Raw genomic sequence first — 27,492 nt, 5'->3', positions numbered from 1 at the left:
CCAGAATCTATTCAATAGAGTGTGCTGTTAAGGGTGCTTTGCAATAAGATTCTTTCTTAATGTTTTTGCAAGGAAATCTGGGACACCTCTACATTCCCACTTATTTGTATGTACTTTAAGACATGTGATTCAAGGATTCAAAATTAGTTAGTTTGTTTTCAACCCGAAGGGCGCAACAAAATTCTCTTCAACTTTAGAATACACTTAAGACATAAGTTTTTGCACAACAGAATTTATATTAAATTCCAAGTAGCATACCTGTAAAACTGTTGCTCTTTATCACTGATGTGAATCTTGTTCTTCAGCAGGAATGGGAAATGTATCTGAATCTCTGGGATCATGTTACAGCATAATGAGTACAGAACATTTTGGGTGTCTTCCAGAGATTCAAGGCTCTTAAGCTCTGTTACCTAATGTGCGTAATGGTGATGTCATGTGATAAGGTTATGATGAATGAATTAAGGTCAGAACTAGGAAATACTAGTGTGTGTGCTTTCTATTTTTCCACCCCACACTGATCCATTGAAATGATAGTGGTATGATATTGAATGATTGGGAAACCTTCACACCCTCTGTGAAAATTGAAAAGTCATATCTGGGTTTTAGCACATTTAATTCCTTTGTACATGCAGAATTAGATTGGTCATGGGCAAAAGAGGAAATATTCTTGGTCAGGATCCTGTCATCCTGTCCTGGGGTGGGACTTGTTTATTTGCATGTTATTTCGTTGGATTATGTATCCTTCCTCAATCATGGTGACGGTGCTAAATCTGTAGATCTAAGAGTACCCCTCCCTTCTTGATATATTCCTAGGCACTAGTACAACATAAAGATGTTGATTTCATTTCCATCCATGCAGTTAGTATTTTTTAAATTGCACAGCTGATTGTTTTTAAAAAGGCAAGAATCAAACTTGACATATTTCCTTTTGCAAATATGGATGGAATGGGGAAGTATTGAACTATTGATCATGTCTTCTTAAAATAAATCAAAATAATACAAACCTGACTCAAGAGTTCTGTGGTTGTCGTTGATACTTAGGAATAGTATAGCGAATGGACTCTCGAAGTCTAGGTTGTTGCTCTACTTTGACAGGGAATGGACCTGCTGCATTAATGATAGTGGCTCTTTTAAGGAAATTTTTCTCCTTTTGTGAAAAAGTTGGTTGTGCTGTTAACATTTTCCATTTTCCAGAACTTGGCCTGTCTGTATTGTAAATTTGCATATCTGAAGTTTTGCTAGTATCACAGAATGTGATATAGACAAAACAAAATCTGACTGGGTCATAGTATGAGACTCATAACAGGCTGTGTTTACATTCTTCTCCACTCCCCTTTACACCTGTGATTTGTTTACTCTTAACATTGCAAATCTCAACCTGTCCTACTTCTTGATTGATGCCACTGGCCTGTTTTGCAAACAATGCCTAACCATTGTTGATTAAACCTTAACTAAGTGTTGTGTGAACCTCCCCAGTAGCTTAGCTATGGTTTGTTCACTGCCATCAAATCACGATCTGTAATCATGGTTTATTGATGGTTTATGAACCTTGATTTAAATTATGGCTTGCTGTTACATATGAACCCAGAACCCTTCTTAACAATGGTGTATTTGCTCATCCCACCCCAGATTTTCATCAGACTACTAAAGGCTTGAGGCAAAAGCAGCTGGAAAACAAAACAAAAATTTGGGAAACATTCCATGGTTTGTTTGATCATCTGTGGGACAACTTGTAATTTGTTAAACCAATTGTTGGAGTTGTCTTAAGACCTCTTGCTATGACAGAAGGACTAATTAGCCTTGGTTCAGGCAACACAGTTCTAAGACAGACTTTACAGTTAGGCATCCAAGATCCTTGATTCATAATTTGACCAGGAATAGGTTTCCTCAATTCTATCGGCTTTTTAATGGAAGATTGGCACAGAGCAGTTTTATAGCCTTTGGGTGGAGATAGGCAAATGGTTTATCATGTGCAGTAGCCATGCTGAGAAGAAAAGTATAGTGCAGGTCATATAACAAGAATTAATGAGCTCCTTACTACATATAACCGTGGTCTAAAAGCATAAACTATTCTGACCACATTGAATGATAGTGTTGTTTTTGTTTAGTCTCAGTTCTCAGCTGTGTTCCACCAGGTTTGAGATATACCCTGTATGTTGCTTTACTTTTAAGTAAGCTCTTCACTCTTAGCATGCTAAGATTCACACCACTACAGTCTCTGTTAAGAAAATTCATTGAGATTTGCACAGAAGAAATGCATATAAACAATGTGATAATATGTTTGTTCATCCTTTAAGGTAAATACTAAATAATGTTTAGACTGTAGCTTTTTAAGTATTTTGTATATCAGTATTACAAGTAACACTTCAGAGGGTGTTTTGCACCACCTGCCAGGATTCTGTTTCTTCTTAATCTTCCCTCTTCTCCTGGGTGCCCACTGGGGGAAATGTTTGACCTCAGTGAATGATAATTTTAAACTACCAAGTATGTGCAACATACCTCCAGAGTAATTTTATTTTTAGAAACTTAACAACAGCCTAGTTGAATTGATAGTCACAGATTGTGTAGTATGTGTATGTTTTTTATTTTTGTGTTTTAAAGCTTGGGAACTACAAAAAAGGGAATTGGTCCAGTGTATTCTTCTAAAGCAGCTCGAAGTGGGCTCAGAATGTGTGATCTAGTTTCTGACTTCAATGAATTTTCAGAAAGGTAACCACTTCTCTAGAGTAATGTAAATATTTCAAATAATTTTATTATTAGGGCTTGTATATTCTGATTTTCATATTCTAAAAAATCCCTTACTGGAGCTCTCATTTGTGAGTCTATTTTTGTTTTCACATGTGTTAAGTTAAAATCTTTATCAAGGTTTTTTAAAAAAAAATGTTGCAAGCATAATTTATTTGTACTTATTTTACTTTTTAGATTCAAAGTGTTGGCCAACCAGTACAAGTCTGTTTACCCTACCTTAGAGATAGACATTGAAGGAGAATTAAAAAGACTGAAGGTAAACTATAGAGGAGTTGTGGAATTATTTGCCATAATTGATATATATATACACACACACACACACACACACACACACACACACACACACACACCTACATACACACACATACATACAGATGGATTTATCTTTGTATGTTTCTTCTGATAAAAAGATAAAGAAACACTGCTTCTGACACACAAGCAGCAGTCAGTTAACTTATCGCTTTAACTAGCAAATTGCCTGCATTAGGGTTATCATAAGTCAGAAACAAATGGCCCAGTAGCTTTATCACAGTGGTCAGTTATTTACTGAATTAAACCTGTTTGCTGAATCTTACATTTCATGTAGAAAAGGAATCCTGTGGTCTTTTTATCTTTTAGAAGCTCATATTCCACATTGATGTGACAATTCTCCTGAGAGCTAGTGTATAGCTTGGTAAAGGTTTGTGCCCTACATCAGAAAATCATTGGTTAAAGCCTTTTTTGCATACAGTCATTCTTGGTATTGGGAAAATATATGGATCAAAACACATTTTCTCTCTCTTATAGTATTGGAACTCAGGGTCACCCAGTGAACCTTGACATGACCCCAACCCTGAACATCACAGTAACCTATGCCTGTTCAGCAGTACAGACAATTCATAAGGCAGAAGCTGATTGAGATGTAATGGAGTGCTAAACTTCATGCCAGAGGACTAGACCTGTAAAGCTTTCTGCTCTTCAAAAAGTAGGCAGAACTTAGGAGGGATAGTCTGGCCCAAGGGAAATGGATAAAAGGCATACTTTAATCATATTCAATTGTTAGTTTCCCTGACACAGGTAGAATCACATGAGCAAAAATAGGGCAGGTGTGCTACCTGTTACCTTTGTTGCCCCATCATGCCTGCCCTTGCTATTCTCCAGTCATTGCAGTAGGGAGGCTGCCATACTTATGCAGCCTCCCTGTGAGATTTAGAATTCTGCTTATGCAGGGCTCTCAGTTTCACAAGGGGCCTACTAGGTTCAGCAGGTGCCCCACTGCAGATGTCTGCACTCCAGCGTGTGGAGGGTAATAATAGTGACCAACACAGTGAACTGACTAGCACATTCATTTCTACTCTTGCTCTTACTGCATGAGAGGTACACTGTCTGAAGTGGATTTGTAACAGCGTTGCTTGGAACTATCTAAGGTCATGCAACTTCTGCCTTTATCGGGTGTCTTCCTCAGGAGCATCCACCTTGCTCTACTGACTCTCATTCACAGACAACATGAAAAGGTAGTTCTTCACGCAGTGTGTAGCTCAGTTGAGGATTTTGCTGTCGCAAGATGTGGCAGTGACAGTGGTAGACAAATTTTTGTGGAGCATAGGTCTACCAATGCTATTAGCTGTGGTAGCTAAATGGACGCTCAAAATTCACAAATAGTGTATCCCTAAATAGTGCTTGCAGGGGGGACAAAGAGGGGAAGACTTTTTCTTCCTGCTCTCTTTGTAAGCTTTCTGCAGATATTTGGCAAGTGTTAGAAACAACATAGTGGATTAGTTGTTAGACTCTTGGTCTGATTCAGCAGGACTCTTAATAATTTTAACTTGAGAAAGAACTAATGAATGACATATATATGCTTTGTTCTTATGCACATTCTCCTTGACACAAAGAATAGCTTAGAGTTGACATGGCTAACAAATAGCAAATGACACTTTTATTGTTTTACAAGACAGAATAATTATTTGCCTGCCTATTTAGTACAGTGTCTACTGTGTGTTTTGAAGATTGTAGTTTACTACATTCTAATCTCTAGGAAATATTTGTTTGTCTTAGGGTTACACTGAAAGGCTCAAACCAATGGTGAGAGATGGTGTATACTTTATGTATGAAGCTTTACATGGCCCACCAAAGAAAATTTTAGTAGAGGGTGCAAATGCAGCATTACTGGACATTGATTTTGGTATGTATAAAGTCTTTTTTTTTATCATAGTCACAATGTGTGAGGTACTTGTCACTTGTCACATGTGTATTTGAAGGACTGTGCAGAATACAGCTGTTTAAGACTGGTTGCATTATAGTCATTCTTGTACATTGAATGTTCATTGTACATCTTGGCATTGAAACTATACCACTATTTTTAAGGATGTGTTGTCATTTTAAATAACAACCAGTGTTACTTGCTATTCACTTACCTTTCAGTAGAAAGATGCAATGATAATATTTTATATAATTGTGCTGCTCTTAGTTCATTCCTATCTTCTCTTCCTTGCCCTTCTGAAACAGGAACTTATCCTTTCGTGACCTCATCAAATTGTACCGTGGGAGGTGTTTGCACTGGCTTGGGTATGCCACCACAGAACGTTGGTGAAGTATATGGAGTTGTGAAAGCATACACAACTAGAGTTGGAATTGGTGCCTTTCCCACAGAACAAGACAATGTAAGTATAGCATTAACATTAATGTGAGTTATTGGAACAAAGTAAATGAATGTACACTTCTCAGAAATATTATTTAACACAGTGGTCTTCCAACCCTTTCACACCTGGGACCACCTTTAATCCAATATGCATTTGGGGACCCATATCCCTTTTTTTTTACCGTATATTTGTATGGTGGTAGTGCTTTTGTTACTACCCACCTCAGAACAGGTTGTGACCCTGTAGTAGCTCCTGACCCATCAGTTGAAGACCAGTGATTTAAGGTATGCATGGCTGTACTCTCCCAGGCATCAGATTCTGTATACCACATACTTTAAAGTGCTGCTGCTTTCTGTCTGAAATGTAAGTTTCTCAGTCCACAGATCTGCTGCCTGGGTGTTTATATGTGCTTTTAAAAAGTTTTTAACTACTGCTTATTCCTCAGTCCTGCAGAGCCTATATTTCTGTCGGAGAGCAAGCTGAATTCTGTTCTTGCTCATGAATCAGCAGCAGAATTGTTAACTAAGTTCCAGTTGCAGAATCTTTATTACTAGTGACGATGCACGTGAACCAGTTTGCCTTTTTGATTCCAAGCTGAATTAACAGGACTAGCAATTTAAGATTGCCAAGGATTTCAGAGCTTCACAAACAATAACTGAGCTACAACACTCCTGTGAGGTAGCAGGTAGGCATTATACAATGGAATCAACATGGAGTGTTGAGAAAATGGCCTGCTCAATGGTATTTTCACATTGATACCTGGCATTAAAGGTGGCTCCTGTACTTGTATCTTCATCCTTGTTAAAAGTTTTGTGCACTATGTGGGGTTGGAAATGTAAAGTATATTTTGTTTTCTGTTGTCAGTAAATTGTGTTTACATAGAAATGAACAGTATTACTCCAATGTATAACATGACTATATTCTGTTTCTTAGAAAATTGGAGAATTACTGCAGACACGTGGGAAAGAGGTTGGTGTGACCACAGGTCGGAAAAGAAGATGTGGCTGGCTGGATCTTGTGTTGCTTAGATACGCTCACATGATCAATGGATTTACTGCGTGAGTAGCTTGTAGTGGTAGCAAGTGCACTGTAATAGAGTATAATACTTTGTAGAAACAATACAAAGTAATGGGAATGAAATTAATAGCCTTCAAGTAAAGAACAATGTTTTGAAGACCCACTGTGGAAGACAAAATGGTTTTTAAAGTCACAGTACTGATATAAGACTTGCCAGCAGCCATGATAATAACTATGATACCCCTTCTGGAAAAAAGCTATCTGATGTTAAATGTTCACAGTCTCTCTCTCTCTCTGGCTTTTATTTTGGAATTCCAGGGTTTCCCCAGGTTACTTTTTTTTAGTCTATAATTTTAAGGCAAGATGTAAAGGTAGGCTGTCACATATATATGGGTAAGTGTGGCTTCAAAGACTAAGCAACCATGTCAGCCCTAGTGATTTATATCTTTCTTTAAAAATAAACAAATTTCCTTCCTAAGATTATAGTTTATATTTGTCTATACCTAACTAACACATCAATATTTTATTTTAAAACAGATTGGCTCTTACCAAATTGGATATTTTGGATGTATTTCCAGAAATTAAAGTTGGTGTTGCTTACAGAATAAATGATAAAATCATACCTCATTTTCCAGGTGAGTGCTTATGATCATGTGTGTGTCCATACTATAACTTTTCCAGTGGTATATTTAATGCTAGATGTATCCCCTCACTATAGTGTAGGTTCACTACTGTTGTTTTTTATTGTTGCTTCTGTTATAATTTATTCATCAGCTGATATAAAAGCCACAAGGCAAATTGCAGTATGTAAAATTTGATTCGTACAAAATTATGTGAAATATTAAAACACAGTAAATAAATACTTAAAATAACAGAATCATAAAATTGTAGAGTTGGAAAGGGCCTTGAGGGTTATCTAGTCCAAACCCCTGCAGTGCAGGAGTCCTTTGCCCAATGTGGGGCTGGAACCCATGAAACTGAGATTAAGTGTCTCATTCTATACCAACTGATCATATATTACTCCAAAGAATAGCCAGAGTGGAATTCAACATTGCCCTCTTTCAGTTGTTCTCTCTGTGCAAGCATGGCAAATTGCCAAATGGAACAATCCTCTTTCTCTCTCCCCCCTCCCCTCTTCTGTGGGATCTTCTGACACACACACCCTGAGCCAATTTTGGGGAGTGCGGAGGAGAAACCATGTTGGACAAGCTGAAATCATGGTACAAGGCTTCCACTGATAGAACTTGTTAGATGAATCCCCAAAACTCCACTGACCCCAAACAAAATGAGCATGATAACCATAAAATTAACTAATGAAAAAAAAATGCTCTAACAAGAGCACCTGAGGTATTAGCAATTAAATGTCCAGGAGAATACTTTGCCTAGTTCCTAAAATATGTTAATATAAGTACTAAGGGAGGCTCTTTGGGAAGAGCACTCTATAGTTAGTTGCCCTTAATTCCCCCATAGCAGAGTGGGGAACATCTGACCTCCAAGCTTAGATTTTGACTGCCAAACCTCTTTATTTGGCTCCTGAGGCTATTTTCCAAAAAAATAAAAATCAAACCCACCTGACATCATATGTGGTATTGGGTGTTAAGACAGAGATATAGCTGCATTGCCTACTTGTACAGCTGATACCTGGATAAAGCAGGATTAAAATTTTGTGTGAGGAGTTCAGCCCTGCTGAACTTCATGGGAGTTTTCCTTCCCATGGACCAACTTTGACAGGTTCACCAACCTGTCAAGTGTGGTGGTGGAGATTAAGATCTGGCCTCTGGACCCAAAAGGTTCGTCATCTCTGCTTTATAGGGAATCTGCCATTTCCCTCACAGTAGTTAACTTCCTTTTCCTATATTTCACCTATGCAGAGGATTTTGGGATGGCTGTTAAGTTGGTTACTGAGCTGTTTTGCACAGCCATACTTTTGTTTCTTCATCTTTTATTCCTTTGGGTGACTTGAGGTTGTAAAATTTGCTTATCTGAATGATTAAACAAGTCTGATATTATTGTCAACAGTAAAATTATCTGTTACACTGCCTTTTTTTTTTTTAATAAAGCAAACCAAGAAGTCTTAAATAAAGTAGAGGTTCAGTATGAGACCCTCCCAGGATGGAACACAGACATATCAAATGCAAGGACTTTTGATGAACTGCCTGTAAATGCACAAAACTATGTTCGATTTATAGAAATGGAACTAGGAATTCCTGGTAAGCAAAGCAGTTTTTTAAAAATGTTTTCAGGGATCTATTAGAAGCAGAAGTTCTTCTAAGGAAATGCTTTGTCATTGAGAGTATTACTCATCACTATGTTTGTAACTGCCGGTTTGTAGACTTGGGTCTGTAACACGAAACATCATAATTGGTAAAGTTACTCTGATGGTCTGTATACTTCTTCACCGTAATTCATAATTTGTGTAGGTAGCTATTTCTAGAACTAGTCATTCCTGAGAGTCACACTCAGTGAAAGAGATAAATCAAGGAATCTGAACTCTTGACTTTCAAGCTAGTGACTAGTATGGATAACATTTCTGTTTCATTATAAACCTGTTCACTTGTTTCCAGATCACTTCATGGGGCTGAAAATGAAATTGTTTTAACTTGAGACAGTACTTTAAATAGATTTGGAAGAGCCTTTCAAATCACCTTGAGTAACTAGAGAATAAAATTCTGTAATTGCTGTTGTTCTCTAATCAAAATAGTATTTTCTAGTTGTATGTGTTAGATTACGCTCCTAGCTTTGCTAAGTTTTTACTCGTGATATTTCTGATATTTTGTATTCTGCATTCTGGTTAGATGTCATTGTTAAAACTGAAAAAATAGAAATAATATTAAAAAGGGAATCTTTTAGTGAAATATACCGAGATTTTGTGCATTATATCTTGGGGGGGGGGGGGAATGCCAATTACTGATTTGAGTGAAATCAGTAACCAATTCTGTAATGCTTTTCAAAATTGCTTGAAAAGCTTTGGCCTTAGGGGAACAGAACTACTGACATCAGGTAAATAACATTAAAGAGCAGGATATCACACAGTTAGCTTTAAGTAGTTGCATGACTTGAAAAACAATTATTTTGGTAAGTCTTTGAAAGTATCCTGTAGAATACAGTTCTGTATGCACTTACCTTGGGAGTAAGACAGGTGTAGGATTTGCACTAGTATCCTAAGTCATCTGTTCCTTCAAAGTGTCATGCAAAATATATTTTTCTTTCTGCAGTTAAATGGATTGGAGTAGGAAAATCCAGGGAGTCGATGATTCAGCTCTTCTAAAGATACTAGATAAATGGAAGAAAAGAAAGCACACTCCACAAAGAGACTGTCAATTCTTATATCTATTATTCTTAACCTAAGCAGCAATGATTTTTGGAAGTTGGACATTGTATTTAAGAGCTGAAGATGGTCTGGACAAATAATTGTTACTGCTGTAAAAGACTTTAGCAACTATCAGTATCACTTCACAAATTCCAGGGCATTTGTCACTATTGCCACCATTTGTCAAGGTGCCACCAAATTTTTTTCTCCTTCAGATGTTTGTCCCAACACTACCTTTCTAAATCAAAGGTTGTACATTACTTTCATGACCATATGTCTTTATTGTCTCTGCTTTTGGTGGTGTTACTTCCTGAAATTTTAGATGCTTAAAATAATTAATGCAGTTTTGCACAGAGTTTTACATCCTCATTTGTACTCCTAAAGCTGTTGTTACCTGTATGGCTGCTGTAGTAGTGTGTGATTAAAGAGAGGGATGATTTTATAATGATGAAGAAAACTCTTTTTTGTTACAGGTTTTTATTAAAACTATTATGAAATGATAGTTTGGAAGGGATGTTTAATATGTAAACAGTGCAACAACTTAAATTATAAAGTAAGATACAGAAAACCTATTGTAGGTCTATTATACTCACTACTGAAAGGAGTTCATTAATACATTTTTAGCTGTTATGATACTTCTGCGTTTCAGCTTTTCTTCCTTCTGCCCAGTGATCCATCAGTTCATTAGCCTAGTGTCAAATCCATCAAATTTCAAATATTTAGAGGATTATCGGAAACTGGATGCATAGTTTGGTCCTTGAATGTAGACACAGGAGCTACTGGCAGTCCTGTTAGGGATACATTGGGCTACCTAGGTAAATAAATACTGAAGCCAATACTTTGCTGTAAATAGATTTTTTTTTAAATCATCTTGGCAAATACCCTAAGATAACAGGATGTACAAATCATGTTTGTTGCTTTGTGTTTTGTGGCTTTTGTTTTGTTTTTGCAGAAGCCTTTTCTTTTGATTCCATTGCATGCCTGCTATGTCAGTCATTTTATCCCACAGTTATCGGTGTTATAGATGTGTAAGTATTTTCAATCCCTATTATATGCCGTAACATTCTCAACATCATTCCTCAGCTTTATAAGGTGAACAATGGCGGCTTTCTAACTTTTATGCTGAAATTCTTCCATAGCTTTCTTCCTTTCATTGATATTTTAAGAGTTACTGTAAGAGAGGTAAGCCGAAACAGTACACAGAACTAAATTTTTAGGGACTCCCCCCATCTGATTTGTGGGGGCAGATTTAGAAATCCAGATAGCAATGCGGAAATTACAAATCTCTGGAAATCCCATTGGCTTGAACTGTGAAACCAAATTGGCTGTAACTTTGTTTTCTCACAGTCTTATCTGTTTTTCTGAGACTGTTTCGAGCAACAGTTCAGCAACAGATCAGTACAAATCTGTTTGGGACAACCCAGCTCTCTCTGTAGGGATTTGTAGCTGCTTCAGCCTGATCTGGATAGGGCACAAATCAGCCTGAATTGGTCCAATCCAATTCAGAATTCAGCCAGATCTGGTGTATAACTCTACTAAATATGTGAGCTGCATTTACGTTTTTATTAACTGGCATTTTGTATGAGATAACAGTTGTTAGTTGGTGTTGGCATACTAGCACTAATTACAACGCCCGCCCCCGCCTTTAAAGGAATTTTATTTTGAAATCATACAGACAACAAAAATGCAATGCAACCAGATCACTAAAGGGAAAGGAAACTGATTACAGGCTTTAGTGTAGCTTCACTAAGCTTGTGGGACAGTAAAAGGCAAATAGCCTAAGGAGAATCTCATTAACTATTGAATGAGTTTGAATCATAATCAGGACAAACATGATTGGAAGCTTGGGCTTCCATATAGCAGGTAAACAAACCATGGTGCCATAATAGCTTTTAAAAAACTGAATATTTTTTATGCACTTGCTCAGTATGTTTGTACATAAGCATGGTCTTTCACATTCACTGTTGTTGTGAGGTAACTTGTGCTATACACCACTTTGCAGGTGTGTACAATTGGTTAAGAAGACCTTTAGGCAGAAATCCAGGGGTAGGTAATCCAAAATAAGCATTTTCTGTTAAGAAAAGAGAGTGGGATGGATCCAGAGCTGCGTAAGTAGCAGTCCACTCACACAACAGGTCTTCTTGTCTTCCCTCCTCGCTTCAGCTCCTTGGACCCCCAACCCTCTTTTCCAAATTGCTTCTCCAGAGATAGTAAGTGTTCACTTTCCCTTTAATCTTTTTGACTCCAACCACATCTATCAAGATGCTTTTCCACCAGAATAAAACAACATTAGTCTTTCTCTCTTTTTTTATGTGTGGTTTGACTTCCTTTTATCAGAACAGTATGCTGCTGTTTTCTGTTTTGTTTTGTTTTCTTGCAGACAGCTATTTTTTGTTAATGCCAAGATTATTTTTGGAGTACGGAAACTTTTTAGAAGAACCCGTCATTGAAGCCAGGAATAGCATTATTGTGTTTAGATTCCGGAGAAGGCTTTGGTTATGGATACTTTTAAAATTCTCCCTATCCAAATATTTCTCTCAAATTTTGGGCTCTATCTTTAAAACTGGCCGCCTTACTGGATTAGCAGTGATATGTTCTGAATTTTCAAAATTTACAGGGCATTGATTCTTCTGGCAAAAGTGAGGGATGAGAAGTGAATTTCACTGATTTTTGCTTTCCCCTGCAGCTCCTTTGAAAGTCTGCTCTGAAGTGTTTGGGAGGGGGTGCTCCAGAAGAGGGGAAGCAAGGAATCTGCAAAAACAGTCTCCTTCCACCAATGGGAGGCCTCCTATTTACAGAAAACTAATTTAGGATCCAGCCCATAGAATACACATTCCCCCTCCCCTCTTGCCTGCTTTCTTTTGTCTCTGCCTTTTAACATTTTATTCACAATTACCTGTTCTGGTAGCAGGGATAACACATAATAAATCTGCTCAATTTGCCATTTCCAGTTTGCTAGGTATGCTTTTCTAACTACCTATGCACTGGTGCATAGTTCTGTGTTAACTAAAAAATAAAGTGATTCTTTCCACACACCCCTTAGCAACACACATGCTTCTGCACACAGGAAAAATATTCAGCATGCTCTGATAGAACCCCTTTGAAATCACAAATAACTGTCATGTCTGCGAACTAATCTTTTAAAATTCCCAGGGGGTAGGTATTGTTTTGTGTTTTTGCAGCAGCAAAGTCTTATACACCTTAAACGACAAGACATATATTATAGCACGAGCTTTCGTAGACAACACTCCATCATTCATTCAAGCCCTAAAACAACATTATATCAATCCCTCACCTTTTCCTTACAGCTTTGAACGGTTGCTTCTTCCCGTGACCTGTGGGTGTTCCTATATTGCAAAAATTGGGACAGGTCTATATATGATACCCTGCATCTCACATCTTTCGAGTGTTAAACATTCTAGTATGGGTAAAGAGGAAGCAGTTTGCAGAGTTTTACAAAACAGTAATCTCATTCAAGCTTCTGGTCTCTCTAGCTTGACCATCCTGGTTGCTTCCACATCTCCAGAGCAAGGTGAAAGAAGAGCGGTATTGCTCTAATAGGGTAGAAGAGGGGATGGAATCCTATTCCTTTCCCCATTTAAGTCCTAGTATGATTTATTTTGCCCTGCATTGTGCACTATTGCAGGGCAGGGGCACTCAGAAGTGAATATAGTCCTTGTAAGTTCCCTGGAAATGTGCATAGGGGACAGAAGTGATCTAAGTAAGATCTAAGTACACCTCCTGTTGCTTTTTACTCCTGCCTTTCTGGGACAAAGAAGCCATGGTCAATTTTTTTGCGGGGGGGGGGAGGGAGAGAAGAGGCCTTTTGTAACACTGATTAACTTCTGCCTGTGCTTTGCAGTTGCAGCTCTGAAAAGCTGCCCTCCCCCCAAAAAAGATATGTGTCCCCCCCGTTTTGATACCTATTACCATCAAGCTTTTCCAACTCTAAAATCAAGTTTCAGAAGTGTTCAAAGCAGTTCAGAACATATTTAAAATTGCAACAATATCCATATAGTATAAGAAGTCGTCTTTAGTACTTTTGTGGGCGGCAGTCTTGCAAGGTTATTCCATCTTGTTTTTCGGTGGGTGGGTGTGTTTTAGAAAAACACACAGCTTGGCTGAAAGAATTTATCAAACTCCCATAAATGAAGGTTTGGTTTTGTCTTTCTTCTTTGCAGAAAAACTTTTCCAAACAGACTGTGATTCAGCATCAGTTTTTGGATGATAATCCTCAGCAATGTCTATAATTTAAACATAAAATCATTATTGGCCTTGCTGCTTGAATTCAGAAGGAATTAATGAATTCAAAACCTGTTGATAATTGACTGGCAGCTTCTAACACTTCCACCCCGCACACCCCAGTCACATAAAAAAGCATATACCAGACACTTCATGTAACTGTTCCTCAGCAATGTGCCTTTTTCTGAAGGCTCTGTGGATCACATTAAAAAAAACAAAAAAACAAGGTGCCCTGCTATGGCTGTTGCATTTTTATTTCTCATTCTAGCTTTTGACTCATCCGAACTGTGTGTTAGCTCTTCCTCCTCCACATCCACTTGACTGGTTATTCTGAACTGATAAATCATTATTTAATCTCAGCCCAATGGTGGAAGAAGAACTACAAAGCGTGGACTATTAAACCATTGTTGATCTTAACCTAGAGACATTGAAACAGTAACAGTTGTATCAAGCACTGTTGCAGAAAATGAATTTAGTTGCCCACCAGTTCAGCTATAAAGCCACACAATTTCTTGGAACACCTCAGCAGAGCTCATGCGGACCTCTAAAAAAGAACTTTGGTTTGACTTTCCCCCTTTGTGTGGCACCCACCTCGACCCCTGGTGCCATATTAGACTTGGTCCTTTGTTTAAAGAGATTTACCCTGTAGTTTAAGGCTCTGCTTCTTGTGAGAAGCAAGTCCAAAACTCCCATGGGTTTACAGAAGCATTACAGTTCTTTGAATTCAGACCTGTATATTCTCCTCTCTCAGAGGATGACAAGCATCGCATACTTCAGAGAAGTTTATCCTTCTGGAAAGGGCGAAGAAGGATATTTTAATCTGTAGGCAATTGTTGGGCAGAAGGGCTTTCTGCCAAAATACCAGCGTTGGGATTATCTCATAGTAGACTGCTAATCCATGAGCTAATAACTTTACCTGATACGCAGAGCTTGCAGGATTGAAGTTCGTCTTCTTTTTTGCACTAATTTCAATTGCGCATGTATTTTTAAAATATCAAAACTGGTTTTTTGTTTTTTTCATTTTAAGAAATCAAGCCCTGCAAATCACTGGTTAAATGCTTGTTAATGTTTAATGCAATTGTTGATTTTCATGAAAACTGTTGGGCTAACCTCTAGCTATATTCTTGCATTTATTCTCTTCTGCTCTAGGTGGGAAACAGTACGATTAGCTCCCTTCCAAGCTGTGATGAAGGCATGTAATACACATCAACATTTATATAAATATGTTTAACAGTGAAGGGTTTTTTTTAAAGCCAGCCTAATGGCTACCTTCCACATTTATTTCTTAAAAAGGAAGATACTACTGTGCTTTGCTTCTGTGTAAGGTCAAAAGCTTCTGTTGGCCTTTTTATTGCAAAAAAAAAGTATATGAAAGTGAATGTGCAAATCAATACATAAAGTTATTTTTTTATAAGATGAAAGAGCTTTCCTAACCTAAACATGGGTTGTGTATGTTATCTGGCTAAGAATTTACCCACCTGATTTGTAAAATGGTAATGTGAATGCTTCTCTGTATGTTGTTGTTGTACACCAGTCACTGACTTTCTTCTTGGTCCTCTGGTAGTGAATATATTGCTTCAGAACTAAATAGTCATAGTCATGCTGAAGTACAGTTTCACGTTTTACTGGGACTGCCTGCATTTTTCTATAAAGGCTTTATGAAAAAGATAAAACAATTCAGTAATCTTGTGTTGACACCTGGCTTGGTAAAACATGAGCTGCCTTGTAAGAATAGCCAAATATCTAAATACTTATTCTAATATCCTATTAAAATGGACCATTCAGTTATAATCCAGCTATAGTGTAATAGGCATTAGCAGCATGGCAGCTTACAGCCAGGCTCATAATAAGCTATTGTTTGTGCCAACTGAATATCGGGTTCTTGAGGTAGTGCAAATGAGGCTGTGCACTTTGCACTTGCAGCAGAGTAAACTGCATTGATTTTATTCTGTTGTGGAAGCTTACTGTAACATATAATAAATAGCTTTCAATACTAGCTGGAGGTTTTTTTTTTAAATTAAATATCCTCATGAGAAACCTTTACTTATGTATTAAGAATTACATGAGAGTACAAAAGGCCCACATTTATACTCAAAGTATTAACAGTAACTAATGGAGAGTAATGTAGGGCTAATGCACATTCAAACCAAGATTGATCTGGTTGGGAGGGGGAAACCCTATGCTTTAACCACTAGTCCACATTTCCTCTCTTCGGGGATTCATTTTTCTTTTTAAGATAGGGTGACAAATTGGCTAGATGAGTCAAATAGGCCAAGCTTTACAATCCATTTTAAACATCCCCAAACTTTCACCTCCCCTTCTTTAGCACTCTGGTAGTTTGTATGTGTGTGCATTAAATTTCTTTTGTGGGTCAGTGTCTGTTCCTCAACACCAGAAGCGTCAAATCTGCATTCAGGTGATGCTAACTAATTCCAAGTTTTCTGTGAGCACTTTTGAGGAAGTTACATTCAGATGTGTGAAGTGACGCTGTTTATGCCAAATTAACGGCTTAGGACTTCCGAGTACTTACTTCAAACACACTTTCTCTTTGTGTGAAAGGCAAAGGCATTATTATTATGTTATGTTATTGAATTTATAACCTAACCTCCCTCCCAAAGGAGCCCAGGGCCACAAACAGATACACAATTTAGAAACAAAACATTCTAGTACGGGTTAGAAAACATTCTAAAAGCAGCCATAGTTGGAAACATTATTCCATCCAGCAATTGCCAGGAACGGTATTCTTCAGCCACCTAATGCCTGGATAAAGAGAGACTGTTTTCGAATTCTTCCTGAAAGTTTATGATGACGGAAGCAGGTGCACTTCACTAGGGAGGGCTTTCAGCAAGTGGGAAAACCACTACTGAAAAGATTGTCAAGGGTCAATAAATAATAATAATAATCAGGCAGCCAACATGGTGTCCTCTAAATGTTGGACTGTTGCTTGCATCATGTTGATCTAGTGGTTGTGCTGGCAAGGTATTTCCATCCACATCACCATTCTATGGTGTGTACATGCATGACATCCCCAGGTAATAATGGGGTTCTTGAGTATTTCAATAAGGCATTCCAGTCACCTGAGAGCCGAATGGTGGGAGTAACAAAGGCTCTATCAGTGTTGACCTTTTCAGCGTTTGATAAATGGGAAGAGTGCAAGACAGGCCCGGGAAAAAGCTTTTGTGTGTCCTACCTGTCACAATAAATTTCTAATGTTAAGGCAGTAAAGGGCCATATGCAGAACTGTCTCGGTGTGCAATTGCTGCCAACTTCTCATACCTTAATTAATTAGAACACCTCCTAAGGGGTGAGCAGCTGTTCAAAATACATTTCATACCTTCTCTCACTTTCAGGAGGATATTCATAATGAACCCTTGCCGTTTGCCCTGGATAGTAACCAACGACATCCTTTCCCTGATGTAGAATATACCTAGAAAAAGCAAGGGAAAATCATTATTGGGATTCAGTATTCAAATTCTGTGCTGAGATTTTCTGCCTGAAACTCTATAAATCTCTACAAATAATTATTAGTGAACTGTTTAAATATGTCACTCAATTTGCATTTGTTGTCTTCTGGAGCTTTCATTTTTTTTACATTAATTAATTAGGCCTGGGTTTTTTTTATTAAAACTTTCTCCAGATTGCCAGGTGATAGTAGAGATTATCAAAGTACATGAAATGCAAATTTTAAAGTTTAGATGTTCTCAAATACTGTTCTTGAGCCTTTATAATAAGGATTTGTCAGACAGGCTTGAACTTGCTTGGTTAGCGCAATGTTTTGTGAAATCCTGAACCTGTTTCTGAAGGAACTGGGCTTTGTTTTTGATACTTTACCCTGGAGGCATTTGTGGTGATGTATCTACAAATTGTCGCAGTCTTATTGCTGTACCTGCCATTACAACCCCTGGAAAAAAGAGTAGAGAATGTTAAGGTCTCTTGTTACTAATTCAGTATTTATTCAAAATGTAAAGTCACAGTTACAAGTATACTTGGAAATCTGTTGGAAGAACTATTTCGGTTAGGTAAATTAATATTCTGAGTGAAAATCAACATCTTTTCCAGAAACTCACCTTCTAAAACGGTACTTTTACCGAAAGCTCTTTTGTGGAGGTAGGTTAGATGGTGTTCTTATTTCATAAACCTAGAAAAAAATGCATAAATAAGCATAAATGCAATATATGATCAATTGACATCACACTTCACCAGTTCACCACCAGTTTTTAAAAGTACAGAATAGCTTTCCCCATTTCAATTGCTTAGCACTGGGGGGGGGGGGGGACACTGACCTCATGAAGGGGCTTTGAATAACACTCCTGCAACTAGCTCTGCCCCCTAGACAGTAACACATATTTTGTCCATGCCCTCTGCGTGACACATGATTGACATGTGAGGGGAACCTGTACCCATAAAATCCATAGGGTCCCTTCAGTCTGGTGCCAATGACATATCAGTTGTTGCATACCTGTGGGGCAACGATAGCCAGCACGTGACTTCAATATGTTATCAGACTACAACTCCCATCATCCCCAGCTCACATGACCAATGAACTGGAATGATGGGAGCTGTAGTCCAACAGCATCTGCTAGGCAACACATTGACTATTCCTTATTTAGAGGATGAAGCTAGTCTGGTATTTTCTCAGAAGCCCCTTCACATGTTTTGTACCCACGTGTGAAGACTGAAAATAATTTTTGATAAACATTCATCTCTAAGTAGTAACTATTCTTTATAAAACAAGTAGAAAGAGACTACATTTTGCCCAAGTTTCAAATTGCCGTCTGTTTCACTGGTATGCATTTGGCTGGTTTTGACATTTCTGCCAGTATCCAAGCCCTGACCGCTTTCTTCCTGTAGGAACATTTGAAACATGCCACTGTTATTCTATGCTAGGTGCTGTATCTTAGTACAAGAGGGGGAAATCTCCTGATCTGTCTCAAGGCCAGATTTTTTGGATCCCAGCCATTTTTTTAAGATATGACCAGCTGCCTTATATGTTTCTAAAAAGATCTGGAGTTTATAGACCTTGGAATTGGATGAATTACTAGAACCATTTACTTTATATCTTAACGTATCAGTAACAAGCTTTCACTTGGAAGAATGAGTCATGGCTGGCTTGTACAAATGTTGACTCACTAGCATTTGGAAAATATTATAGATTATGCTGTCTGTCAACTGCACCAGCAAATTATGTTTTGGCCACACCACAGCATCCTCCAGACAGGCAAATGTTTAAACCTCTGTGTCTTAGATGAATCAGAGGCCAAGCTGTAGAAAATTCTAGGTCTCTGTCCTAAGTAAATAAAAGCTCTTCCTATGTTGGCTCTAAATAACAGATGGCACAATATTGCTGTTCCGTCTTTCACAAACACAGTCCCAGTTGACAACTAAATAATGTGACATTTTGGTTCTTAATATGCACCTTAACTGCTGTGTGGAGTGTAGTCATTGGTCGGAGTGGAACATTCCAAACTGGATGCATGGAAGAGGGAGGAAGTTATTTTGTTGGTTCTCCCTCCCATGCCTCCCAAAAACCAGCATTGGAAGGTTGGTGGCCCTAAGACAGAATGGGAAGTGACAATGGGGCAGCGGTGTATTGGCAAAATGGGCTTCTCTTTCCACCCATGGAGTAGAAACCTCCACTGGATCCAGCATACTTCCACGAACAGAAGGAGCCCTTCCATTTGTGGAACAGCAGGTCTGAATCCAACCCATAGTCTACAAAATATTTTCAAGTTTTGTTATTTCAGTCATCCTTGGAACATGTAGCAGGATGGTGTTTAAAAGTGACAACTCCAATCAAACACACACACAGTGTGAGCTGTTGAGATCTGCTGTTATATTTACCAACATTTTCATGTTCCTGACAGCCAGTTATGCTCAACAGTTGCCTTCATAATTGTCAGCGATGCCATGAGAGCTTTCATTTCCCCTTCATGCCACACGTCAACATTTTCTGATTTAGCTTTTACCCCTTTCCTGTAAATTCTAGAAGAACTTGTTGATTTACATGCTCTCTAGTCAAGTGTCATTTTCAGTGTGACACTTCTATGCACCGATAACGATTGTGTACAAGTAAATGTCATGCTATACAAATTAAGAGATCATAAAAGTCATTTGTGGGTATTTATACACAAATGATGGGTTGGAACCTTTGCAGGTTTTACCCAAAAGCTCTTGGTACACTTCATAAAATCTTGAAATGATGTCCACTTGCTTGGTCAACATACTGCTTTTTTAAAACTAGTGCATTCCATCATTTAGGAGTATATATAACTCTTAGGAGGATTGTCTGCAAACATGAGAAATAATTTGTGCCACCTCTCTCTCTCTCTCTCTCTCTCTCTCTCTCTCTCTCTCTGTGTGTGTGTGTGTGTGTGTTTGTGAGTATAATGAGTGGGATTTTTGCTGCCTTATTGTTGGTTTTGAATTATTACATTGTTTTCAGTATGTTCTTGTAAGCCACAAGGAAATGTTTGTTTATGTCTATATTAATGTAACCCAGTGTTCACCTCCCCTTTCAAACCTCTGCGAACCCCCCCCCCCCAAGAAAACACCCTTCTCTGAAGGTCTCCCAATCCTCTGGGAGGTGGAAGCAGTAGTCTGTTCTGCTCATGTAAGGACAGCACTGCATTCATTTTTTTAAAAATTAGGGCAGGTTTCACAGAAATTATATTTCTCTCGCTAGCTATTCAACCCATTATATATTGCTATAGAGGTGGAATGGATTACCGTATTTTTTGCACCATAACACTCACTTTTTTCCTCCTAAAAAGTAAGGGGAAATGTCTGTGCGTGTTATGGGGGGAATGCCTACGGGTGGCATGCCTACGGATTTTCCTCCTCTAAAAACTACGTGCGTGTTATGGTCGGGTGCGTGTTATAGAGCGAAAAATACGGTATATGCCGTACACAGAACTGTGCCATTGGCTTGCCATCTTTTCTTATACGCCCCCCAATTAACCTTTTGATCTAAATAAAGTTCTGTTCACTATCACCGCCAGAGTCTTCTGCTTCTTTGGATTTTTTTTTTTTTTGTATTAGTTCCATAATGAAGTTATTTTTACCACACTTATCTGCCAGACTCAATTATGACTCATAGTCATTGGAGTGAGCTATTTTGTAAGGGCACAGGCAAAATATTGCACATAGTAGTCAGCTTGCTTGAATTCCAAAGCAACATTTGATAGATCTCTGGATTTTGCAGTGTGCATCAGCAGAACCTTGGATTAATGCTCTGCTCACCAAACAATCCATTTATAATGGTCTGCATTTCCTTTTGCTTCCTTTTCCAGTGCTGATTCGAGATATCAGTAATGAATAGCAGTGCCCATAGTCTTCAATGATACCTTGAAATCATGATATCTTGTTACTATAATTTTAAAAAGTTTTGGCTTGAAAAGAAGGTTCCAATTTCAAGCTGTAGCAATAAAAAACATGCATGGGACAAAATATCTCAGGCGATATTAAGGCTGCATTCTGGGGATCTAAAATCATGTATAGCCAGAGCAGCCGCACAACCTCCCCCATGTGACCATCCCTACCTTTCCAGAGCAGAAACAGACTTTGGCGTACGTGCAAGGAAAGGTACCAACTTGAATAAAATACAGGGGGGGGGGGGAGTTGATCACATCAAGTTGTATCTAGTGCAGCTGCACTTCTCCCCACACTGATTTTAAAGGTTCACGGGAGGGGGAGTGCAGGGCAGAATTTTGTTCTACTCGGACAAGTCTCTTGTGACGGAAGAACAGGAACGTTGTGTCGTTTCACTTATGAAAGATGAAGGAAATTGCGCCACTGCTGCACTTCTTGGCAGAGTTTGCAGTGTGGAGAGAAGCAATTTAAGAGGATGTCAGAAACCAACTAATTCAGGTTGGCTCTGCGATACAAAACCATTTGTCCCAGAATAACAGTCCTTGCTGATGCAGCATTCGCTTCTAATGTGCAACCGCTGGAAAGAACAAATACAGACATAGCTTCTCCAACTTAGTTTGTGGGAGGGGATTAAATTTTTCATGAAGGCAATCTGTATTAAATTTGTACTGGGGCTCAGCCCTGACACCTTGTTTTCAAAGCCAGGGCTTAATCATGAGATACATGAAAAGGAAAAAAATGCCCTTGAATAAGCTGAGCACATTTATATGAGCACTGAGGAAGTGCAGAATCCTGGCACATCAGCATCTCTAGATCAGAAAGTGCTGTTTCCAGACTGACTTGGAAGCCTGGCATCACTTTATTTTTCTTAAGCACTAAAGTTCATACAATTTAATAATATGTCTAGTTGCAGGACTCTCTTACCTCTCTACCCTATAGTTTTGGAAATGAATTTTTAACTGTGGGTCACTTGAACAATCCAAACGAAAACACTGGTGTAAACCACCCACCTCTGCAGGATGATGAAAGAAAATTGCATCCTTGCCTGAGGCCATGAACTCAAGGTCTGTGTAGCATTGTGATGCAAGTGCTATTGTGATGCAGTAGATACAATCAGTTGGGAAGTGCTGGGAAGAATCCAGAGTCACCCACAGCTGCAATTTATTCAGAAACCTTCAGGTTGGGAACAGCTAGATCTGGGATCAGTATGACATAGTGAATAGTATATCGTAAGGGTAGGAAAATAAAACCCCCATCATCATTGGCCATTGGCCATGCAGGCTTGGGCTGATGGGAGATGGAGCCTATCTGTAGGTCCATGAGCTCCCCACCACTGGCTTAAAGGGTTAGGACTAAATGAGAATAATTGTCAACGGTTTCATGCACACAAAAATAAAGAAAAAAACCTATCGATAATATACAGGCAAAATCAGCAAAATTTAAAAACCAGTGTGTAGAGAAGCTTATTTTTTGTTTTCATGTATAGCCTGGGGCTGAAGTCAGTGCCAACTGCAGACCACGTATGAAAACAATTTAATTGAGGTTTCATAGCTTCGAACAGACCACAGCCACCATTTGCCTACTCTGGTTTAGTTCAGGCATAAACTAAACCGTGGTTTGCTACTGCATGAATGAGCTATGTACATGCACACTTTCTCCTGTAGTTCACTCTAATTCAAATAGCACAAGTGCTGTTTTGCAATTCCATCAAAACTACTTGCTCTCCAAAGCAAGCTTGCGAGCCATAGCTCATTTCTGGCTTGGGCGAATACCAAAATGTAGAGTCAGGAAAAGGCTTCAGACCCCTCCTTGCAGTGCTTTCTTCGGCCCTTTTTATCCCACCTACTGCTAGCAAGCCTTTCAGGATTGTAACCAAGTGAAGACAGATGTGCTCTTCTTTTGCTTGCCTCACCCACATACTGTACCTGTCAAAGGATTCCCTCAGTGCCATGTTTCATTGAGAGGGCCCAAAATAGATGGAATCAAAAGTTTTCATTTGGTGGATGGTGAAGCACCAGCTCACATTTAGATGCCAATGCTAACTATTTGTGTGTGTGTGTGTGTGTGTGTGTGTGTGTGTGTGTGTCTATCCACCAACAATTATACTTGAACATCTGCCAATAGCATCACAATATTATGGCCAGTGATGTGCTGACACAACAGTTGGTTTGCCTTGTTCTTCTAAGCACATTTTTGCTGGCACAACAAATTTTAGGGCAAAGCTGTAAAAGAGCGATTCACAGATGACTAGCAGTGATGCAGTCTCAAACGCAGTGGTGGAATTTCACCAATTTCAGCGATGGGCAAATCCCATTCACCCGTTAAATTACACGCTGAAGCTTACACAGTACATTAGGGGCACTCAACAATGATAAAACCTAAAGGTTAGATTTCAAGGATAAAACATTGTAGGCCCATTTTTCACAGTTGCTTTCACCTATACATAACATAGCTTGCTGCCAAATTGATGCGACAGAACTTTAAACGGCTTACAGCATAAATCAGAATCTAGTAGCAGTGCATTTGCCGTGATTATGAACATGAATTAAGATGAAAACAAATCCTGTACTGGGAGTTCTGGATACATATCTATTTCATTCGACCTGAATATTTTGCATTTTGTAGTGATGAAAATTGACCAGCTTTATGAAGACACAACTGCTACATTGTGCTGGTCAGGCTTGCTTTTGGAGTTTCCTGGCCTTTGTGAAGAGGACCACCTTCCCTGTGAACTAATCCTATACTGCTGTTTATTTGTATTTACAGTGGTACCTCGGGTTAAGTACTTAATTCGTTCCGGAGGTCCATACTTAACCTGAAACTGTTCTTAACCTGAGGTACCACTTTAGCTAATGGGGCCTCCTGCTGCCACTGCGCTGCCAGAGCACAATTTCTGTTCTCATCCTGAAGTTCTTAACCCGAGGTACTATTTCTGGGTTAGCGGAGTCTGTAACCTGAAGCGTATGTAACCCGAGGTACCACTGTATTTATTATTACATTTATATCCTGCCATTTCTCCAAGGAGCTCAAGGTGGCATACATCGTTTTCCTCCCTCCTCATTTTATCCTCACAACAACCCTGTGAGGGAGGGCAGGCTAAGAGATTGTGACTGGCTCAAGGTCACCTAGCAAGCTTCATGGCTGAGTGGGGATTTGAACTCTGGTCTCTTAGGTCCCAACCCAACACCCTAACCACTACACCACACTGGCTCAGGAATATGTGGCAATATTTCAAATCACATGGTGGGGTGTTTTTTGTTTTTTATTTGGTTGAGCTGTCACCTCTTGTCCTGGTAAAATGCTCATCATGTGGACTCTCCTTCCTTGGAGATTTTTAAGCAGAGGTTGGATGGCTATCTGTCATGGATGCTTTAGCTGAGATTCCTGCATGGCAGGGGGTTGGACTAGATGGCCCTTGGGGTCCCTCCCAACTCTACAATTTTATGATTCTATGATTTTATAAGCAACATAAAATTATAGCCTTGGGATATGGCTGCTGCACTCTGGGTAAGTGTGTGAATGGGATGGCTGTTTCCCCCCCTCGATAAGTATTGAATATTGGTTTTCTTAATCCATCCACAAAGAGCCGTGCTCACAAACTATGAACTGAGTATATCAACAGAGTGGGTCTTAGCAGAATTGTGTACATACTGAATTATTACATAATCAAATTACTAATAACAGGAAATTCTAGTACAGTGGTACCTTGGGTTACAGACGCTTCAGGTTACAGACTCCGCTAACCCAGAAATAGTGCCTCAGGTTAAGAACTTTGCTTCAGGATGAGAACAGAAATCGTGCGGCGGCAGCGGGAGGCCCCGTTAGCTAAAGTACCTCAGGTTAAGAACAGTTTCAGGTTAAGAACGGACCTCCAGAACGAATTAAGTTCTTAACCTGAGGTACCACTGTACTGTACACATTATTATGTCACCTTCTTAATAGTAATTCCACCTACATCTATCTTCAGATCAGTTAAAACCACCCACTGAAGTTTAAAATACTCTTACTAGCATCTTTCTATACAAAGACTCCTTAAACATGAAATTAGGGTTAACACAGTTCTGTCAATAATGCTTTGGTAGCGATAATTAGGTGTTCTGGTGCTGACTTGAATTAGCTTCATAGGCTAATCTGTACACATGGTGACCTACGCATTTGTGACAAAGATGAATTAGCTATTTATTTAGCAATGACTTTTCTCTCTCTGAAACTGGAATTTGTTACTGAATGGCAGTTGTGGAATGGGTTAGTGTGCTGGGGTGCGGGTAGGTGCTTTGGAAAGGGCAACTGGCAGGGCAACTGTTACAATTTGTTGGAATGTGTGGGACTTTAATGAACTATTTATAACAAAACATCCAAATGCCTCACTTGAAAGGCTAGATATACCCAAATCTGGAGGAGGCAAAGGGTTAGTACACTCTGTAAAAAAGCAGGTTTCAAAACTGCGAAAATTATTTTGGAACATCTGCTCACCTGGTTCCATAAGCCGGTACTTGGTTATCCTTGGTCACCCTCTTAGGTGAACCTGAAAATAAAAAGGATTGCATGCAAAGATATCTGGAAGCCTTCAGAGACTGAAAGATCCAGTTACAGATAGGTAGCCGTGTTGGTCTGCCATAGTCAAAATAAAAAAAATCCTTCCAGTAGCACCTTTAAGACCAACTAAGTTAGTTCTTGGTATGAGCTTTCGTGTGCAAGGTATCTGAAGAAGTGTGCTTGCACACGAAAGCTCATACCAAGAACTAACTTAGTTGGTCTTAAAGGTGCTACTGGAAGGATTTTTTTTATTTTGAAAGATCCAGGTGAGACTTCAAGGATCGGGGGCAGGATGTACAAAAGATCAGACAAATAAGTTACTTCATTAAGGTTTGTTGGCATTTAAACAGTTTTAAAGATACAGTGGTACTTCGGTTTTCGAATGTAATCCATTCCGGAAGACCATTTGACTTCTGAAATGTTTGAAAACTGAAAACTCAGTCGCCGACAGCTAGGCCTCAGGATCTTGCACTCAGCGGAAGCCGTGCTGCATGTTCAACTTCCGAGGCGTTTTTGAAAACCGAAGCATTTACTTCCGAGTTTACGGCGTTCGAAAATCGAAATGTTCGTCAACGGAGACGTTCGAAAACTGAGGTACCACTGTACAAAGAGAGAGCAAGAAAGAGAGATGTTTAATCAGAGCAGTAGTGCCTACAAACCAGAATGGTGGGAGAGAGAACAGTGGCCTCTTTTGGTCAAATTTAAGTAATGCAGCCAGATCTGCCAGCATGGAAATAAAAATTGTGTAGCATAGTGGATAAAACATTGGACTGCTGGGTAAGGGTGGGCAAATCGGTTTTGGTTCTCTCTCTCAGTTTCTCATTTCTCTTAAATTCAGTTTGCCTTCATTTCCACATCAGTTTGAGAATCTTTTTTTAAAAAAGTCCTCATCAAAAATCATTAGTGTTTAGCACAAATTTCTCTTAATATGCACATTTTCATGAAATTTTGCCTGATATAAGTATTTTGGCAAGAAATTTCCTGTAATATAATGAATTTTGTATGCTGTTTTCAATAATATATGTATTTTTATACACACTTTGCCCCAGTGTAAGCATTTTGTACACATCTGTTGGTTGGAGAACTGCGCTGCAAAACTTAGAGAAGTGCAGATGTCAAAGGATGACTGTGTTTCAGTTTGTGCATTGTTTCAGAAAGTCTGGATTAGGGCAGGTCACCTTTAAATGAACAGTGAGTCAAATCGCCCATCCCTACCTACTAGGTGGCCATGGGCCTGTCAGTCTCTCTCAGCCTCACCTTACTGCACAGGGCTTTTGTGAGCAGCCAAGGGAGAATAACATGATATGCCATTTTGAGCTGTTTAGATGAAGGCTTGGATCAAAATGTAACAAAACTTGAAGTCAAAATAGGAGAGTACACAAAGAAGTGGCTCTAAATGCCTCAACCTCCAAGAGTTGTTGAATTACAACTCCCATAATCCCTGGCCATGCTAGAGCCAGTGTGGTGTAGTGGTTAGGAGCAGTAGACTCGTAATCTGGTGAACCGGGTTCGCGTCTCCGCTCCTCCACATGCAGCTGCTGGGTGACCTTGGGCTAGTCACGCATCTCTGAAGTCTCTCAGCCCCACCCATCTCACAGGGTGTCTGTTGTGGGGGAGGAAGGGAAAGGAGATTGTTAGCCAATTTGAGACTCC

The 27,492-nt window shown here is 39.1% G+C and overlaps 2 protein-coding genes and 1 long non-coding RNA gene across 6 annotated transcripts in view; 1 reads left to right on the top strand and 2 right to left on the bottom strand.

The window, feature by feature from the left end:
* Positions 1-10,195, top strand: part of ADSS2 (adenylosuccinate synthase 2) — a 39,972-nt gene extending 29,777 nt beyond the window's left edge. The window contains exons 6-13 of one of the 2 annotated variants that reach the window (XM_080997772.1): positions 2,602-2,709; positions 2,923-3,004; positions 4,783-4,909; positions 5,233-5,387; positions 6,300-6,424; positions 6,921-7,018; positions 8,444-8,593; positions 9,599-10,195. In XM_080997772.1, coding sequence (XP_080853898.1) covers positions 2,602-2,709; positions 2,923-3,004; positions 4,783-4,909; positions 5,233-5,387; positions 6,300-6,424; positions 6,921-7,018; positions 8,444-8,593; positions 9,599-9,651 — 898 coding nt within the window. In that variant the 3' untranslated portion in view covers positions 9,652-10,195. The remainder of the gene's footprint in view (positions 1-2,601; positions 2,710-2,922; positions 3,005-4,782; positions 4,910-5,232; positions 5,388-6,299; positions 6,425-6,920; positions 7,019-8,443; positions 8,594-9,598) is intronic. The other variant, XM_080997773.1, reaches the window with a different exon arrangement.
* On the bottom strand, positions 6,270-9,616 carry LOC308472741. The gene is made up of 2 exons (XR_013983695.1): positions 9,507-9,616; positions 6,270-6,453 (listed from the first exon to the last, which is right to left on the bottom strand). It is a non-coding gene; the product is annotated as an uncharacterized lncRNA (long non-coding RNA).
* A 3,511-nt stretch (positions 10,196-13,706) lies between the features above and the next one.
* Positions 13,707-23,377, bottom strand: SPMIP3 (sperm microtubule inner protein 3). Of its 3 annotated transcripts, none has more exons than XM_080997822.1 (6): positions 23,229-23,377; positions 18,003-18,073; positions 17,767-17,836; positions 17,270-17,362; positions 15,414-15,589; positions 13,707-13,937 (listed from the first exon to the last, which is right to left on the bottom strand). In XM_080997822.1, exons 3-6 carry the CDS (start codon positions 17,826-17,828, stop codon positions 13,828-13,830), a joined length of 441 nt encoding a protein of 146 aa, XP_080853948.1. In that variant the 5' UTR covers positions 17,829-17,836; positions 18,003-18,073; positions 23,229-23,377; the 3' UTR covers positions 13,707-13,827. The 3 variants fall into 3 exon arrangements, with proteins under 3 accessions (XP_080853948.1, XP_080853949.1, XP_080853947.1); XM_080997823.1 differs by lacking the exon at positions 23,229-23,377 and adding an exon at positions 22,314-22,437; XM_080997821.1 differs by lacking the exon at positions 23,229-23,377 and adding an exon at positions 22,228-22,367.
* Positions 23,378-27,492: the final 4,115 nt, after the last annotated feature.

The sequence above is a fragment of the Podarcis pityusensis genome (assembly GCF_964106645.2).
Source record: "Podarcis pityusensis genome assembly, chromosome: 3".
Classification (NCBI taxonomy): Eukaryota; Metazoa; Chordata; class Lepidosauria; order Squamata; family Lacertidae; genus Podarcis; species Podarcis pityusensis.
The sequence above is the reverse complement of the archived record's forward strand: the minus strand, read 5'-3'. Positions and strand labels throughout refer to the sequence as shown.

Bases quoted from the DNA above. Each gene is read 5' to 3' on its own strand.
- SPMIP3 (XM_080997822.1), bottom strand. From the start codon at position 17,828: ATGGCAGGTACAGCAATAAGACTGCGACAATTTGTAGATACATCACCA. The intron at 17,363-17,766 runs GTAAAGTATCAA...TGCTTTTTCTAG, and splicing joins TCACCACAAATGCCTCCAGG to GTATATTCTACATCAGGGAA. The intron at 13,938-15,413 runs GTGGGTAAATTC...TTTAAATTATAG, and splicing joins ATTACCATTTTACAAATCAG to ACATTGCTGAGGATTATCAT.